A 17,255-nucleotide genomic window follows, 5' to 3' on the forward strand; every position below is an offset into this window, starting at 1 on the left:
TTCTTATAACTTAAGAGTTGTCTTTTAATTTTAGTTTTCTTTTTCTGCTCAGTTATAAAGTTAAACTGTAGTTTCTGTTGTGAAGTCATCTTATTTTGTTCTGTCAATTATTTTTAATAAAGATTTTATTTTAAAAAAGCTGTTTATCTTAAAACAAGTTGAAAAAAATGTTTTAAAAGGTAAAATGTACATTTATGAAACTCTTTCTATAAATAAAATCCAGTGACAAAAGTTAAAGTACATTTTATTTGTGATAGTATAAATATTAAAAAAGTGCAATAGACGTTTCACATAAAAACAGGAGATGACATTAAAAAAAACACAAAGTTTAGCAGTAAAAACCCAACCAGGCGCTGTTAGAACCTGGTTCTGGTCCAGTGGAACCAGAACCAGAACCAGGTTAACGGTCAGATTAGTGTGCTGGTGTTCTGGTTCTGGCTGAGGTTCTGGTTCTGGATCAGAACAGTTTGGGCAGCTGCCTCAGGCGGCTCAGGTCCAGGATGTTTCCCACCGACGCCTCCGGCTGTCGCACGGCGCCGGTTCTCCTGGCGGGCCGGTTCTCCTTGTCCTCCGGGTCCGCTTTGCCGTTTCCGGCTAACAGCTGCATTTTGGGCCGCAGTTCCCGGATCAGCTGACTCTGTGGGAGGAGCTTCACGTTCAGCGGCCGACGGACTTCCTCCTCCTCCTCCTCGTCTTCCTCGTCCTCCTCGTCTTCCTCGATCAGGCCGTACCTCCTCATGTACTTTCTGGTGGCCAGAGACATGTTGCTAGGCGACAGCAGGGACTCGCCGGAGGACGAGGCGGGCACGGGGACGCTCTGGGGGGCGTGGCCTCCCAGCGACAGCCTGCTGAGCTGCGATTGGCTGAGGTAGCGCAGGGCGATGGCGTTGGCCTCCAGGCTCAGGTCCACGCTGCCGCCGGGGCAGAGCGCGCTGCCGCCGGACGGCGCCGCCGGCTCCGCCACGCTCAGCCGGGAGACGACCGCCGCCGGGTTGATGCTGGCCAAGGTGCTGCCGGACAGAACACAGACAGGGGGGGGGTGAGACGGAGGCGCGGCTCGTTGGAGGCGCGGCGGTCCGGGTCGGGTCGGTACCTGGCCATCTCCACGGCTTGGATCTGCTCTTTGTCCAGAACCGTCAGGTTCTCCGCGTCCACGGCGACGCCGAGCTGCTGCAGCCGCCGCAGCGTGGCTCGGACCACAGCGTCTCCTTCTGGACCCGCCTTCTCCTTCCTCCTCTGGGCCCGCCTCCTCTCAGAGGAGGAGGAGGAGGAGGAGGACCGCCGGGAGGGCTGGGAGGCCCGGGAAACCTGGGAGTGGTCGGAACCGGACCGATCTTGGCTTCCAGACGCCTCGGCGGCTTCTTCCTGGTTCTGGTCCGACTCCTGAAGGCGGCTGTTGAGCTGAGTCTGAGGAGGGAGGAGACGAAGTTACAACGACCGGCTGGTTCCTGAGGGGCAAACCGGACCTGAGACGGCGGCACCACCTCTACCAAAGCGTTCAGAACCAGAACCGTCTGAACTGGACCCAACATAGACGTTCTAAACGAGGTTTACCTGTTTACACTAAAGGTAACAGACAAAATGAGCCACTTAACGGCCTCGTCTGCTCCCTAACTGGGTCAGACCACTGAGCTATATTATACACTGGAATGCTGATTTTGCTGAAAAACTGAAGTCACTGACCGCCATCTTGCTACTCCCTACTCTCACAGAATCCCACAGGATTTGGTTGCAACAACAAGCAGTTTTCTGGCTGTGTGAAAACGTTTCACAGGTAATTCTACAGTCAGTGGATGTACTAACACTATCAACTACTAGGAAAGTAGGTGCTGAAATATTTTACATGTTATTCATATTATATTATATATATATATATATATATATATATATATATATATATATATATATATATATATATATATATATATATATATATATATATATATGTGTATATGTATATGTATATTTACATATGTGTATATATGTATACACATATGTAAATATATGTTTTTGTATATTGTTATTTATATATTTATAAATGTTAAACATATATATATTTAAATAGATAAAATGCAAAATATTTCAGCACATGACTTTCTCAGTACTTGATAGTTTTAGAACATAACATAAAAGTATATAGCATTTGACATTTTAAAAGTTTTAAGCTCCCCCTGAACATGAGAGAATCCTCGTTATTCGATGCTGTAGCGCACATATTCCCTAGTTACTGGAGGAAAATAGGGAGTACCAATATGGCGGCTGGTGGCTTCAAAGAGACTCGTTCTAACAGCGGCTATTAGCACTCCAGTATATAATAGAGCTCAGTGGGTCAGACGGTACCAGAGAGGCTAAGCTGGACCGGCGACGGTTCCGGCGCTTTATTCACAGACCATAATAGTTACCATCAGGTTCTGGTAGAAGTTCTGCTGGTCCTCCGGAGGTCCGTACATGCTGACGCTTTCTCCCAGAACCGGACTCTGCAGGCCGCTGATGCTGAGCAGAACACAAACAGAACCGCATTCAAGGCACGTTTCAGTACAAAGACGACGCAAAGTGCTTTACATGATTAAAATATAGGAAAATAAAACAGAAGAAAAGCAAGTAGGAATAAAATGTAGAGACAAGATAAAACATGAGAATAGAATCTAAAAGCAAACATTAAAAACAGTTTAATTAATGATGTCATGCTTTTAGACCCATAATTTTCATCATGAAATCAAACTTTCCACCCTGGGAAAAGATTTGGTCCTGGAAACTTTGCCTTTGACCCAATATATAGACTTCTCTGCTTCCAGAGAAGTTTTATCATTTTATCATTTTTAAAGGTCCTCTGCGAGGTCGACCCACCAATTGAAAGGCTTCACACTTATTGGCCGTTCGGCTAATAATGAGAAAGAATTCACATTTAAATGAGGATCGACTGATTTTATCTGGTTTTTACATATCGGTACCGGTCTGGCTGGCAGAACCGGGTCGATATTAACGGGAATAAAGATTCTGCAGGTGTGACCAACTCAAAACTTAAAACCTTTTTAAGACCATCATGAATGAACTGAACTCATAAAACTACTCAGAGACACATTAACTACATTAGTTACAGTTCAGACACATTTACTTCTTGAAAAATAAAGTTTCACTGCAAAGTAATCTTTCCTTTTACTTAAGAATCGCTACTCGACTAAAATGTATGTCGACTTCAGCCACTGTGAGAAACTTTGCTGGATTATAAATAATAGACTTTGTGTATTGTTTCACATTATAAAGGCATTTCCCATCAAACTAACATCTCTGCTGAATGAGAGGATTTTGGGGGTATGAATACTTTTGAGCCCGGCTGTGAATACTCCATCAGGATCGTTACGTCGTCTCAGGTGTGGCGTCTCACCTGTGCATGTCAGATGAGGGGCGTGGCGTCGCCTGGCGCGCGGCGTTCACTTCCTGGTCTCTGTGAGCGGACGGGTCATGTGACGAGGCGGCGCCGCTGGAGGAGGACGGAGGAGGAGACCCGGGGGACGGCGGAGGGTCCCGCTCCTCCTGAAGAAACGGCGGATCTGGGTTTTGTCCCCAGAACAGACTGGCACCTGCAAACAACGACGGGTTCAGGTGAGGAAACGCATACAGGTGAGCCCCCCCCACCCTCAGAACCGCATGGAGGAAACGAGTCTCACCGGTTTCCACGGCGACGCTGGCCGTGCTTTTGGACGTCTGCGTTTCGACCTGCCGGCCGGACGACTGCAGCTTCCCCTGAGCCTCCAGCAGCATCTGGACCTGCAGAGGAACACGGAGGACACGTCAGAGACGACCCGTCTCACCTCCCGTCTCACCTCCTGTCTCACCTCCTGTCTCACCTCCCATAGTTTCCTGATAAACTATTACGTCGTGTTTAAACAGATTCTCCCCGTTACGCCGAGGCGTAACGTAAAATCTAAACTCTCAGTCCAAAGTGTTGTTTTCCTCTGGGAATAACCCAATAACTCTGAATATTATACGTTTTAGGTGGATAATAGAAGCTTCTTCAAGATTTTTGACAATAAAAAACATTTAAGGTGGATTTTTTTTTCTAAGACTGTACAATTTTACAAAAAAAAAAATAAAAAATTGCGATTGAATTTAGACTTTTCTCTGCATTAACCACAAGCAACAAAAACATGTGTTGATAAAGATGTTTGTCAACAAGGACAATTAAAAACAACAAATTTAACAGTTTTTATTAATCAAAATATTATTATTCAGTAGAACAGCTTGTTTTGTTGGACATGAATCCTTGTTGAACATAAAGTGCAGCCAACAAACTAGTCTATGTATTAAACAGTCTGACCGCTACTTAATGCTGTGGTGAGATTCTTGAAAGTTTCTGGTAAAAAAATCAGATTATTTAAACTGTAAAACAAATAATAAACTGAATTTATCTCACTGCTGTAACTCTCTTCCCTTCTATGTGGAGCAAACCCACTTTAAACATTTTACCGACACCTAAAGGTCTGATCCATTAATTGTTACCCAGCTAAAAACATCAGACCTCTGCCGTTTGGAAATTTTGTTTTCTATAAATCCGATTTTATTGCAAATGTGATAAATTGTGCCGCCCTAGTTTCTATAATCCAGAAATTAATCTTAAATCTCCAAAGACATCTCTGTGAATGTCTGGTTAAACTTCTATCAGCTCCACATCGGGCTCGACGATAATTCAATAATATATGTAGATCGATAAAAAGTTCAATAGAATAACAGTTTTCCTTCTTGAACAGTTTTCCTTCTTTCCATTCATGTAGGTTAATATTACAGTCATTACATCCTCCCAGCCAATCACAATCCAGACCCAGGAAGCTCCGCCCTCTTTAAAGAGTTCAGAGGGCACATGTTCTTTTCTGTTTTTTAAAAACTTGTAGTTTTGGTAAAAAGTTGATTAAAGGGTTGAGTTTGAATTCAGTGTTTGTGTCTGTATCTAAAAATAAATCTCTAAGCAGCAGCATGAAATGACCAGTGCTGCACTTAAAATATAAGTTTTGAATTTTTCGATAATTATTGATTTCGATCAACATGATTTCTATTTTATCGACATTCTTTTATTTCTGTATCGTGCAGCTCTGGCTCCTGCCTCACGTCTCAGACCCGGCGTTTAACCGCAGACCTTCAGCCGGCCTGAGAATCCGGCGGGTTTGTTTAGGTCAGAGTTAAAGAAGTCGGAGACGCCTTCCCGCTCGGCACGGCGAGCCGAACCAGAAACTAACGGTTCTGCAGCTTCACGGGCAGAAATTAGGATGTTTAAATAAATAAATTAAAAAGAAATTAACTTCCTGTTTTCAAAGATGATGATTTAGAGTCTAAAACAGCCTGAAACGCTTCAATTAAAGAGAACAATCTGGGTAAACGAGGCTCCTAACGAGGAGGAGGCACGCCCTGCAGTTCCTACCTGAGCCTGCAGGAGGCGCAGCAGGTGGTCCTGGTGCAGCAGGAACTGGTAGGCGTCAGACGGCAGGCCTCCTCCTCCCGCCTTCTCACAGCAGCGCCTCCCACAGGGAGGAGAGCCGGGGTCTGGACGGGACGGGTGAGGAGACGGGGGTTCTCCGCACCAGGGGGGAGCGGGAGGAGCGTGGCTGCAGGGATACGACGGCAGGAAAGGAGGAGGAGGAGGAGGCTGAAGGACAGGATGGTTAGAGGGAGGAGGAGGAGGGGATGGATGGCTGCTGGAAGGAGGAAACGATGGGAGAGGAGGAGCTGGTGGCTGATGGGAGGAGGGGGAAAGAGGCTGGAGGCTGGAGGGAGGAGGCGTCTGCTTGTAGGAGCAGAAAGGAGGAGCAGAGCGACGGCTGGAAGGAGGAGGCGTTAGTTTATGAGAGGACTGAAGAGGAGCAGAACTGAGGTTGGAAGGGGGAGGAAGAGGAGGAGTCTGCTGATGGCAGGAGGCAGGAGGTAGAGGAGGAGTGGCTGGTCGTTTGGCGGAAGGATGAGGAGGAAGAGGAGCAGAATGGCGACTAAGAGGAGGAGCAGTTTGCTGATGAGAGGAGGGAGGAGGAGGAGTGGCGGGTCGTCTGGGAGCGTAGTGATGAAAGGAGGCGAGAGGCGGCGACGCCTTCTGCTGCGAGCAGGAGGGAGGAGGCGCAGCCCGGAGGCCGAACGGCGTTTGCAGATGGAAGTGAGGAGCGGCGGTGGCGGGGGGGAGCGCTGCAGGGGAGGGGTAGATGGAGGTGCAGCCGTAGGCGTGGGAGGAGCAGCAGGAGCAGGGCTGCTGCAGGTCGGGGTTCGGGGTGCTGTGGAGGTGAGGAGGCGCAGCGGGAGCTGAAGAGGAGGCGGAGCCGGGGCAGCAGGGAGACGCTGGAGGAGCTTTGTGGGCGGAGCCAGAGGCCGGACCTCCGCTGTGATTGGAGGAGAAGCTGCTGTCGATCAGCAGGGAGAGCTCAGGGACCGATGGCTGGAGTCTGCGGACCTGAAACAGAGACAGACGGGTTTCCCTCTCTGGCCGGTTCTGACCGGTTCTGGCTGGTTCTGACCGGTTCTGGCCGGTTCTGACCGGTTCTGGCCGGTCCAGCGAGGCCTGGTCCAGCACCGGATATCTGACCTGAGGAGCCGGAGGATGGGGGCTGGGAGACGGTCGGGGGGAGAAGTCCTCATCCTCGACGCCGGAGTCCTGGTCGCTGACGGACGGACCGGCGGCTGGCGGCGCCGTCCTGAAGACAGAACCGCACCAGAACCTCAGACTTCCTGTTTTCAGACGATTATTCAGAAAAAAACCAAAACAAAAAAAAAACACGTTTTCTGACCCGTTGAAGGAGCTCTGAGCCGCTCTGAAGACCTCCGCCTGTCTGCCGCGGTCCTCCGGGTCCAACTCGCACCGCAGAGCGCGACCGTCCACCGGCGCCACCTGCTGACGAGTCCACGTTTTTACCCAGAATTCTTTGCTTCTAACGTATAAAGCCCTTAATAATCAAGCTCCATCATATATCAGAGCTCTGATTACCCCGTATGTTCCTAACAGAGCACTTTGCTCTCAGACTGCAGGTCTGCTGGTGGTTCCTAGAGTCTCTAAAAGTAGAATGGGAGGCAGATCCTTTAGCTATCAGGCTCCTCTCCTGTGGAACCAACTCCCAGTTTTGGTCCGTGAGGCAGACACCCCGTCTACTTTTAAGACTAATCTTAAAACTTTCCTTTGTGACAAAGCTTCTAGTTAGAGTGGCTCATGTTACCCTGAGCTACCTCTATAGTTATGCTGCTATAGGCTTAGGCTGCTGGAGGACATCAGGGTCTATTTCTCTCTGCTGAGTTCTCCTACTGCTCTCCAATTTGCATTGTTTGTTGTTATTTTATCTTTTAACTTTCTGTTCTCTGTCATTTTTCTCTTCATAGAAGGTACACCTGGTCTGGTGTTCTGTTAGCTGTGACATCATCAGGGGAGGCAGATCATCCTCTATTACCATCTAACATAGAAAGTACTCCTGGGTCAATGTGAGCTTCTGTGCTTTCTGTGTCTCTGCTCTGTCTTCTCTAACATAGAAAGTACTCCTGGGTCAATGTGAGCTTCTGAGCTTTCTGTGTCTCTGCTCTGTCTTCTCTAAGCCCCAGTGGGTGGAGGCAGATGAGCGTTCACACTGAGCCTGGTTCTGGTTCTGCTGGAGGTTCTCCTCCCTGTTAAAGGGGAGTTTTCCTCTCCACTGTGGCTTCATGCATGCTCAGTATGAGGGATTGCTGCAAAGCCATCAACAATGCAGACGACTGTCCACTGTGGCTCTACGCTCTTTCAGGAGGAGTGAATGCTGCTTGGAGAGACTTGATGCAACCTGCTGGGTTTCCTTAGAGAGGAAACTTTCTCACCAACCTGGAGGATCTGATGGAGTCTGACTTTGGAAAGAGCCTTGATGATGATGTGTATCATGAATTGGTGCTATATCAATCAAACTAGCGCTGAACGATTTTGGAAAATAATCTAATTGCGATTTTTTTTCTTAATATTGCTATTTAATGCGATTATTTTCCCAGTTTAATTTATCATGTCTTTTTAAATATATACAAACAACAAATCATTTTGTTTCCTCGCTGTGCAGATCAGGTGCTAAAAGACCCGCAGCATCTAAACTCAGAGCAGAAATGATTGCGTTCTGCCTACGATATATTTCAACCAAAATTGCAATTTTGACTTTTCTCTGCATTAACCACAAGCGACAAAAATGGCCTCTAAATAAAGATGTTTGTAAGCAAGGACCTTTTAAAACATGAACTTTTAATGTTTCTATTGATCAGAATATTATTCAAGAGAACAGCTTTTAGTTGATTTGGACATCAATCCCTGTTGAACATAAAGTGCAACCAACAAGCAAGTCTATGTATTAAACTGATTGACCTGTACTTAATGCTATGTATGATTATATAAACTCTAAAACAAGTAATACAATTAGATTATCTCACTGCTGCAACTGTCTTCCCTTCCATGTGGAGGCAAACCCACTTCAAACATTTTACCAACACCTAATGGACGCGTCTTACTCCCTGATTGTTACATAGCCAAAAATTGCAGACCTCTGCGATTTGGAAATTGCCTTTTTTTTAAATCGCGATTATATTGAAAATGCGATTGTTCAGCCCTAAATAAAACTGAATTAAATCTGCCCAGGCGGCAGGGACCCGCAGCACCGGCTGTTACCTGGTACAGCGTGAGAGACTGGGTGGCCGTCAGCAGCTGGAAGTCCAGCCCAGGTTTCGGTCCCGGCTGGGTCTGGCGGCACTGGAAGAACTGAGGGGTTCTGTGGGTGGAAGCAAACACGACGAGGAGGAAGCAGCCGGCCTCGGACAGAACCCTGAGAGTAGAAACAGAAACGTTAAAACCCTAAAAAACAAACGGAGGACCCGCCTTCGATTGAGCTGCTGGAACCCACCTGTCCTGCAGGGCGGCGCCAAACATGAACCTGAGGGTCCAGGCCCACACCTGAGGGTTGGAGATGTGCGCGACTCCACTCAGCCACCTGGGACAAGACAGACAGACAGGTTCTCACGCTGCGCTCCTTCGTGTTTAGAAACTAAACGCAGGACAGCGACACGTTTCTGCACTTACAGCCCAACGAGCGGCAGGCTGGAGGCTTTAGGGTCCGACTCCAGCAGCAGAACCAGTTTCCTGGTCTGGTCCATGGTCAGAAACCTGCGAGCGGCACAAGAACCGTCAGTAAAAAGTGACGGGGCGCCATCAGAGGGAGGCGGGGCGTAAGCGCGGCGCCGTCTCACCCCCTCTGGCGGCCGGCGCGCTCCGCCGGACGGCCGACGCTGGTCAGCGACCTCAGCAGGGCGGTGGGGATGATGGGGACGGCCCGGACCGGCTGGACGTCCACACCGACGGCGGGACAGACGGCCGACCAGCTGAGGCTGAAGGACGCGGCGTCCGACGTCTGGGAGCAGAGCACCTGACCTCTGACCTTTAGCAGCTGAGACAGATGCAGCGTCTGTCTGCCGCTCACCGCCTGCTGCAAGGCCTGAGAAACCAAACCACGCCGTTAACGCCTGGATTAAGTTTAAACTAGGACTGAACGATTCTTGTAAAATAATCTAATTGTGATTTTTTTTCTTAATATTGTGATTTAATGCGATTTTTTTCCAGTTTAATTTATCATGTCTTTTTAAACATATACAAACAACAAATCATTTTGTTTCCTTGCTGTGCAGATTAGTTCTAAAAGACCCGCAGCATCTAAACTCAGAGCAGAAATTATTGCGTTCTGCCTACAATATATTTCAACCAAAATTGCAATTTTGACTTTTCTCTGCGTTAACCACAAGCAACAAAAATGGCGTCTAAATAAAGATGTTTATAAACAAGGAGTATTTAAAACAAGAACTTTTAATGTTTCTATTAATCAGAATATTATAAAAGAAACCAGCTTTTAGTTGATTTGGACATCGATCCTCGTTGAACATAAAGTGCAACCAACAAGCAAGTCTATGTATTAAACTGATTGACCTGTACTTAATGCTATGTATGATTATATAAACTCTAAAACAAGTAATAAAATTAGATTATCTCACTGCTGCAACTGTCTTCCCTTCCATGTGGAGGCAAACCCACTTTAACCATTTTACCGACACCTAATGGACGTGTTTAATTCCCTAATTGTTACATAGCCAGAAATTGCAGACCTCTGCGATTTGGAAATTGCGTTATTTTAAATCACGATTATATTGAAAATACGATTAATTGTTCAGCCCTAACCTGGCTGCACCTTAAAGGCTAACAAACCCCAAACGCCTGAGTGTGGCGCCCTTCTAGGGTTAAACTGGTTCTCCGCTGAATTAAGGATCCATATCATTATTCGTACAAAAGGTTTTTTGACATAATTTAGAGAAAGTGTCACTGCTGTGGGAATAGGGCCGTTTTAAAAAATCAATTATCCAATTATGAATTGATTCTCATTAATTCTTAAAAATTTATTCACATAACAAAGATGAGTATGCGGAGACTTTAGCTAAGCAACCATGTTAGTCTGCTTATTAGTTCTTCTTCTGCTCTGAGAACTGAAGTCATATTTTTAAATAATGCACCAGCTTAGTGTCCAAATTTAGTGTCCCTTCTGGTTTAATAAAGTGTTTTTGAATAGAAATAGCAGCTGTAGATATTCTCTGGTGTCTCTGTTTGGGTTTTCTGCCCCACAGCATGTTTGTGAAAGCAGTTGTCTCAACATTTAGGGAGAGAGTTTGGTCCTTAAAGCCTCCATTAACTACCTTTAATTTATTAATTTGCAGTTAAATGTTTACTTTATACTAGTATCAATATGTTGCACAACTACATGCAATTAAGTTAAAGTTAAGAATTGATTTCAAATCTTGAGAATTTAATCGATTGTTGAAATTTGAATCAATCCCAGCCCTGTAGGGCAAGACGTTTTAACATTTAATTACCATTCTAGATATCTATTACATCATTCTGACTAGACTTAATGTCACTGTGACTTGAATGGATTTTGTGTTAAAGGTACAAACAAGCAACGAATCACCTTAAAGCACTGGTGAAGCTCCGCCTCTGATTGGACGGCAGCGTCGGCCTCAGACCGAGGGGAGAACCAGCAGGGAACCAGGACGTCTCCTGGAAGGAGAGCGGACGGCACCAGGTCGGCGGTGCCGGCTTGGTCCCGACCCGGGTCGAAGCGGTCCAGCGTCACGGTGATCCCCTCCTCGTCTGCAGGACACAGCGGGATTCAGAACGCCGAGCGGGCGACTAACAGGCGAGGCTCTTCAGGGCGGAGGCAAACTCTCACCTTCGTTCACCGACAGCGATCCCAGGAAGAAGCACTGGAGGCGGGGCTTGTTGCAGCGCCGGGCGTGGCGCTGAGCCAGGCGCAGGGCCTTCTCCAGGAGAACCAGCCGAGGGTTCCTGCACAGGCAGACGAGGTTAACGACCACAGCCGAGGAGCGACGGGAGGAACATAGCTGCATACTCTCAGTCCCCGAGATGCACTTCTAACTAAAATGTATTATTATTAGAACATAAAACAGGGCAGCAGTGAGTCCTGCCTCGTGTAAAAGGCGGTCCATGATGCTCCTGGCTGCGTGTTTATTACAGAACGACAATGTGAAACGGGCTTAGAACAAACATACAGGTTATGTATTGAACTCATTTCTCTCTGTTCTTATTAATGAGCATCGATCAACTGTCCGTTCATTCGGACGTGGAGGAAACGGGTAGACCCCGTCACGATAACTCATCCTGCTGGACGATACATTTTCTAGGGCTGTGCGTAAAAATAGATACAGAGATTAATATCCATGTTTTAAAAACTATTTAATATCGATATTCTGGCTTTAAATGTCGATATACCTCCCAACCCTTAGGGGGCGTTATTACAGTGAGGAAGTGCAAGTGAGACGGATTTTAGAAGCTCCTTCGTCCCTAAAATCAGACGTTTGGACACATTTTTGGTTTCTGTGATACGTTAAATGCTTTGAACCAAATGCACTTTATTTTCCTGTTAGTATATCAGTGTTCAATAAATTGAAAATAAATATATTTGCCTGTTTTTTTTTGATTGAATGACTTTGAGCATTAATTTGAAAGTAATAACTATCGATATTGGAGTCAAATCAAGCTGAGCTTTATGGCTTTATGACACCCAGCCCTAACGTTTTCCTAAAAATTATCACGATAAACCGCATTATTGTCATTTTTAGACCTTTTTCATAGAACATGATAACGGCATAATAACACAAGTGTTTCCTCTCTACATAGAAGCTCAGACAGACAAAGCGGTCGGCCGCCATCACTTCGCTGCTGATAAGCTCTCATCCTGCAGCCGCCGTGTTCGGCTTTCACACCGACTCTGTTTTCTAACTATTTCTCTGGCTCTCCCTCACGAGGCTCTAATGCTAAACGCTGAATATAACGCCTGCCTCACACAAGCTGGTTCCCCACCGTATTATAGGCCTGGATGGCCTATAATACGGTCTGGGAGAAAACATCCCTCTCAGCATAAGCTGACGGTAGATGTCATTAGCAAGACGCACACTATAGTAGGGCTGCACAATTAATCAGATTTGCAATATAATCACAATTTAAAAAACTCAATTTCCAAATGACAGAGGTCTGCAGCTTTTAGCTATGTAACAATTAATGGATCAGACCTTTAGGTGTCGGTAAAATGTTTAAAGTGGGTTTGCTCCACATGGAAGGGATAAAAAGTTACAGCAGTGAGATAAATTCATTTTATTATTTGTTTTAGAGTTTATATAATCATATTTCTACCAGAAACTTTCAGGAATCTCACCACAGCATTAAGTAGCGGTCAGACTGTTTAATACATAGACTTGTTTGATGGCTGCACTTCATGTTCAACGAGGATTCATGTCCAACAAAACAAGCTGTTCTACTGAATGATAATAATATTTTGATTAATAAAACCTATTAAATTACTTGTTTTAAATAGTCCTTGTTTACAAACATATTTATCTACAGGCAATTTTTGTTGCTTCTGGTTAATGCAGAGAAAAGTCTAAATTAAACGGCAATTATGATTGAAATATATCGCATTCCCTCTGAATCCTGACGTTTCATCTTGTTTCGTAAAAAGAAATATGCAGGAGCTTTTCCTTGTGAATCAATATCAGGCAGCAGCAGAAATACATGAACTTGAAGATCATTTTTCTCTCTAAATCCAGTGTTTTAAGCTGAAATGACGACATATAGGCAGATAGTTAATCCCATATTTAGTGGGTGGCTTCTCGCCTCCATGACTAAACTCTTTAGAGGAAAACAGTCCAGGAGATCTGAGGTTCTTCTGAGCCGCCGTAGGTTCAGCGGAGCGGCGGGAGCGTAAACGGCGTTTACCTGTGGGAGCAGAGCTGGAGGCGGAGCTTCTCTCCGGCGGGGCTGCCGTCCCACAGCGCTGAGCGGGACTTGGGGAACGTCAGCTGAGCGAGGGAACTCAGGGACCTTCTGCAGAGCAGAGGAAGGAAAAGGATGAGCAGCTGGACCGAAACAGGAAGCAGAAATCAGCGAGACCAGAAACAGATCAGGTTCAGAGAAAGATATGGACGGGTTTACATCGTTAATGTTTCATTTCTGCTGATTTTAGCTCAACTAATGACAACAATAGTTACAATAAAACATGAATGAGGTCTAATAGCCCTGAAATTAACCAATACCTCGTCTCCACTCTCCACCAGAGAAACATGGTTTTGAGTCATTAATTAATTTGGGCCTTAAGATAAAAATGAGATGTTAGACAAATGTGCCTCCCACTTCAGACTCGTTCCTCTTTTTGGTCACATAAGGATCTACAGACCCATTCCAAAAAAAATTAATATCATAGAAAAGTTGTTTGATTTCCATAATTCTGTTCAAAAAGTCAAACTTTCAAATATTTATTTTACAACGTTTTTATTTGCAGAATAACTTTTGGACATCAAATCCACTCTTTCATCTGTAGGATTTGATTGAATTTGACTTTAGACGGTTCCTTGAGATGACATGTATCATGAATTGGCGCCATATAAATTTAATCGAATACAATATATTCAGGGCCCACAATTGAAACAATTTCAAAGTTTTTATGTTTATTTTTACATTATTTGGGGCTTCCAGCTCACATGATCCTGCCCATAGCGCCGGAAGCCCCAAAATGGTAAAGTACCATATTTTGATTTATTTAACCGATTTCTTTTTTTCTGCAGAAACTGAGAAGTTACTGGTGATTTCTTCAAAGTACTCTAATTTAGTGGATTCCTGTTTTCGTGGGTTTTATGAGCTGGAAGCCCCAGATTATGTAAAAATAAACAAATAAAACCTTGAAATCATTTCAATTGTAGGTACTGAATATATTGTATTCGATTCAATTTATATGGCGCCAATTCATGATACATGTCATCTCAAGGAACCGTCTAAAGTCAAATTCAATCAAATCCTACAGATGAAAGACCGGATTTGATGTCCAAAAATTATTCTGCCAATAAAAACGTTGTAAAATAGCTTTTTAACAGTTCCCAGTTAAAAAGCTAAACTATGAAAGTTTAACTTTTTGAACGGAATCATAGAAATTAAACAACTTTACCATGATATAGATAAATTTTTTTGGAAAGGTTTTGTATGATTGGCTTTTGGCCATAATTTTCTTCACTTCAGCAAACAGTCGGGGAGAAATTAAAAGTGAAATATCTTCCCTTCTGTTTCCAACCACATGAAGCGGTTTCCTTTGAGACTTGCTGACACATCAGGGTATCTGGAGCTCAAACTGGGCTGGATCTATGGTGCCAAGGTCTTCAATTAAGCCACTTCTGGGTCATAATTATAACTTTTAAACTAGTAATTGTGTCTTGTGTTACCTCCAACTTCTAATGCAATCTTGTGTCTAATGATTAAGACATTTTATTTTGTAAGTATTAATGTTTGTAGCTCATTTATTGTATTTAGATTGTTTAACTCGTATATATATCCTGAATAAATTATGACTTATTTCATAATCAAAACAGAAATACGGTGCCATTTAATTCCTTTAACTTTGAATTGTATACGGTTGTTCGTATCAAATTAATGCAAAACGACTCAATATGTAGAATGAGGTGAAATTTAATGTCAGCTGTCTCCACAAAAACTAAAACTGCAGAGATTAGATTTGGCTGTTAACTCTTAATGGATCTGATCTCATCGCTACTCTTCTGCTACATAGTTTCTATCCATTTGTTTATAACAATAATCCACAAAACCGAAGGAAATGTTAGATTTGAAATGCCGACATCCCATTTTGGGTTTTGCTTTAAATGCGGGAAATCAATACACGTAAACACTGAAGTCATGAAACCTGTCATTCAGCTCTGAATGGTTGTGGACGTCATCAAACAGCTACATTAGCTTAGCTTGTCTGCATAGCTGCTTTGAATTAAGCAACAAACCCACCTTCCTCTCATGTTTTCTGGAGTAAAAACCTCCTGGAGGACTTCGCCGGGCAGGGCCTGGAGGTTCACCGGGTAGCTCATACCTGCTTAGCCCGGGCAGGTGAAGCTGTGACCGGTGGATGAAGAACGGCAACACCGGGGTCCCCGCAGCTAACGCCCGCTGCTAACGCCAGCTGCTAACCTCCCGCTCCGACCGCATCGGCTCCGTGTTTTAGCCCAGCTAACCGGCCGAAGCTCCTCTCCGTTAGAAGGCTAACGGGCGTAGGAGCCACCTTCGCCAAACTGTGACTCAATTCTTGTTTATCAGAACTTGTTCGAAAAATAAAAAACCTCCTACACCCGACTAAACTTGCGCGTCGTTTAATTATGGCGCTGATTCTAGATCGTACTAGCGGGTTACACAGTGGACCAATGACAATTCGTCTCGCAGTCATTCTGACCAATGACGTTCCGCCTTACTGCGCGTCAGCAGTTGTCAGGGTTAAATTAGAATAAACCAGCGCCCTCTGCAGGCTGAAGGAGACGCTGCAGACAAGTCCACGTGTTGCCGTGACAACGTGTTGCTTATCAACATGCAGCGTTTTACAAGGCGCGAGCAGAACAAAACAAAAAAAAAAAACATATTTATTATGTTTAAAGTATTAATTGTGTCTTTCAATCTCATCGTTTTAACATATTATTTAATAATAATTAATTACATTTTAATTTATTTGAATGGGCCCATAGAAACTCCTACGTTTATGATTATAACTATTTGCCTCATAAAACTGACTTTTTACGTTTTTGTATCTCAACTTTATATTTATTTTCATAAAAAAATATTTTTAAATGTTTATATATCACAATCAGAAACATATTTTGAGACGTTTTTCAGATTTTAATGTAATTGTGATCTAATAACTTTAATTTAAGTATTTGTGAAATTCTGCATAGGCCTATATTGTATTTTCATTTCACAATGACATTTGTTGTTTTGTCAGTGTTTAAAGGTACAACCTTTTACTTTATAACAGTGCCTTTTCCCCCTCTCATAAGTATTTTCTGTACTGTTCACTTTGTACCTCATATATTTTTAAAAATAAAATCCCGATTACTTCTAATCAATTACTTCTAAACTTCTAAACCCTTAATTTAATTTGATAATTCCTTGTATTCCACAGTAATTACTTTCCAGCAAAAGACTTCAAATCTTTCAAATGTGACTTTTAAAATCTAAATTTCAAGTTTGAATCTCCTGATATAGCCCCTATTTATGAATGTTAACCTTGCAACTGTGACATGCAATCTGACACTTTTATTTTTCAAATGGGTTTCCAAAGCCACAGGTGTTGTGCCTTAAGTATTGCACTTTTTGTGTTCACCCTCTGAATTATTTGTGCACTGCTGGATCATTTACCATGGCGTAGAGTCATTTCCTGAAAAGCAACACAGAGAGTAATTTATTTATTACCTTGTTACATGACACGAATGCAGCAGCTACTGAGTGCTATGGTAATGCTTAGAACGGAGCTGCACGAACCTCTGTCATTTTGCAGTTTTAGTTTACTTCTTTGTTTAATTTACATAGTCTTGTGTGGATTGTGTATGCAACAGGCTTAAATAATTGACTTTTTATCCAGATATTTTCATTATTTAGGATCTATATCATGCTAAAATCGTTCAAATGTATTGATATTACACTCTGTGCATAATTCTGCCAATCTGGAATAGATCAAGGACAGCACTGGTTAAATATGCTGACACAAACCCCAACAGAAACAACCTCAGTCTTTTCTTCCAGTTTCAGTTCTTTAAACATGACTTTCTGACTGCTGAGTTCACTGAGCAGAAGAGAAACGATCTAAGATCTGTAAAAGAGGATTTTAATTGTTTTTCCTGCTGTAGGTTGTTTGAGAGAC

At 43.9% G+C, this 17,255-nt stretch overlaps 1 protein-coding gene across 1 annotated transcript; it reads right to left on the reverse strand.

The window, feature by feature from the left end:
- Positions 1–227: 227 nt before the first annotated feature.
- Positions 228–15,751, reverse strand: stil (STIL centriolar assembly protein). The gene is made up of 16 exons (XM_036140791.1): positions 15,359–15,751; positions 13,295–13,402; positions 11,232–11,347; positions 10,971–11,152; positions 9,211–9,455; positions 9,044–9,127; positions 8,868–8,954; positions 8,636–8,789; positions 6,762–6,865; positions 6,560–6,668; positions 5,414–6,427; positions 3,669–3,768; positions 3,386–3,581; positions 2,403–2,493; positions 1,094–1,407; positions 228–1,010 (listed from the first exon to the last, which is right to left on the reverse strand). The coding sequence occupies exons 1-16, from the start codon at positions 15,436–15,438 to the stop codon at positions 458–460; spliced, it is 3,537 nt and encodes a 1,178-aa protein (XP_035996684.1). The 5' UTR covers positions 15,439–15,751; the 3' UTR covers positions 228–457.
- Between the last annotated feature and the right edge of the window lie 1,504 nt (positions 15,752–17,255).

Source organism: Fundulus heteroclitus, chromosome 9, assembly GCF_011125445.2.
Source record: "Fundulus heteroclitus isolate FHET01 chromosome 9, MU-UCD_Fhet_4.1, whole genome shotgun sequence".
Taxonomy (NCBI): domain Eukaryota; kingdom Metazoa; phylum Chordata; class Actinopteri; order Cyprinodontiformes; family Fundulidae; genus Fundulus; species Fundulus heteroclitus.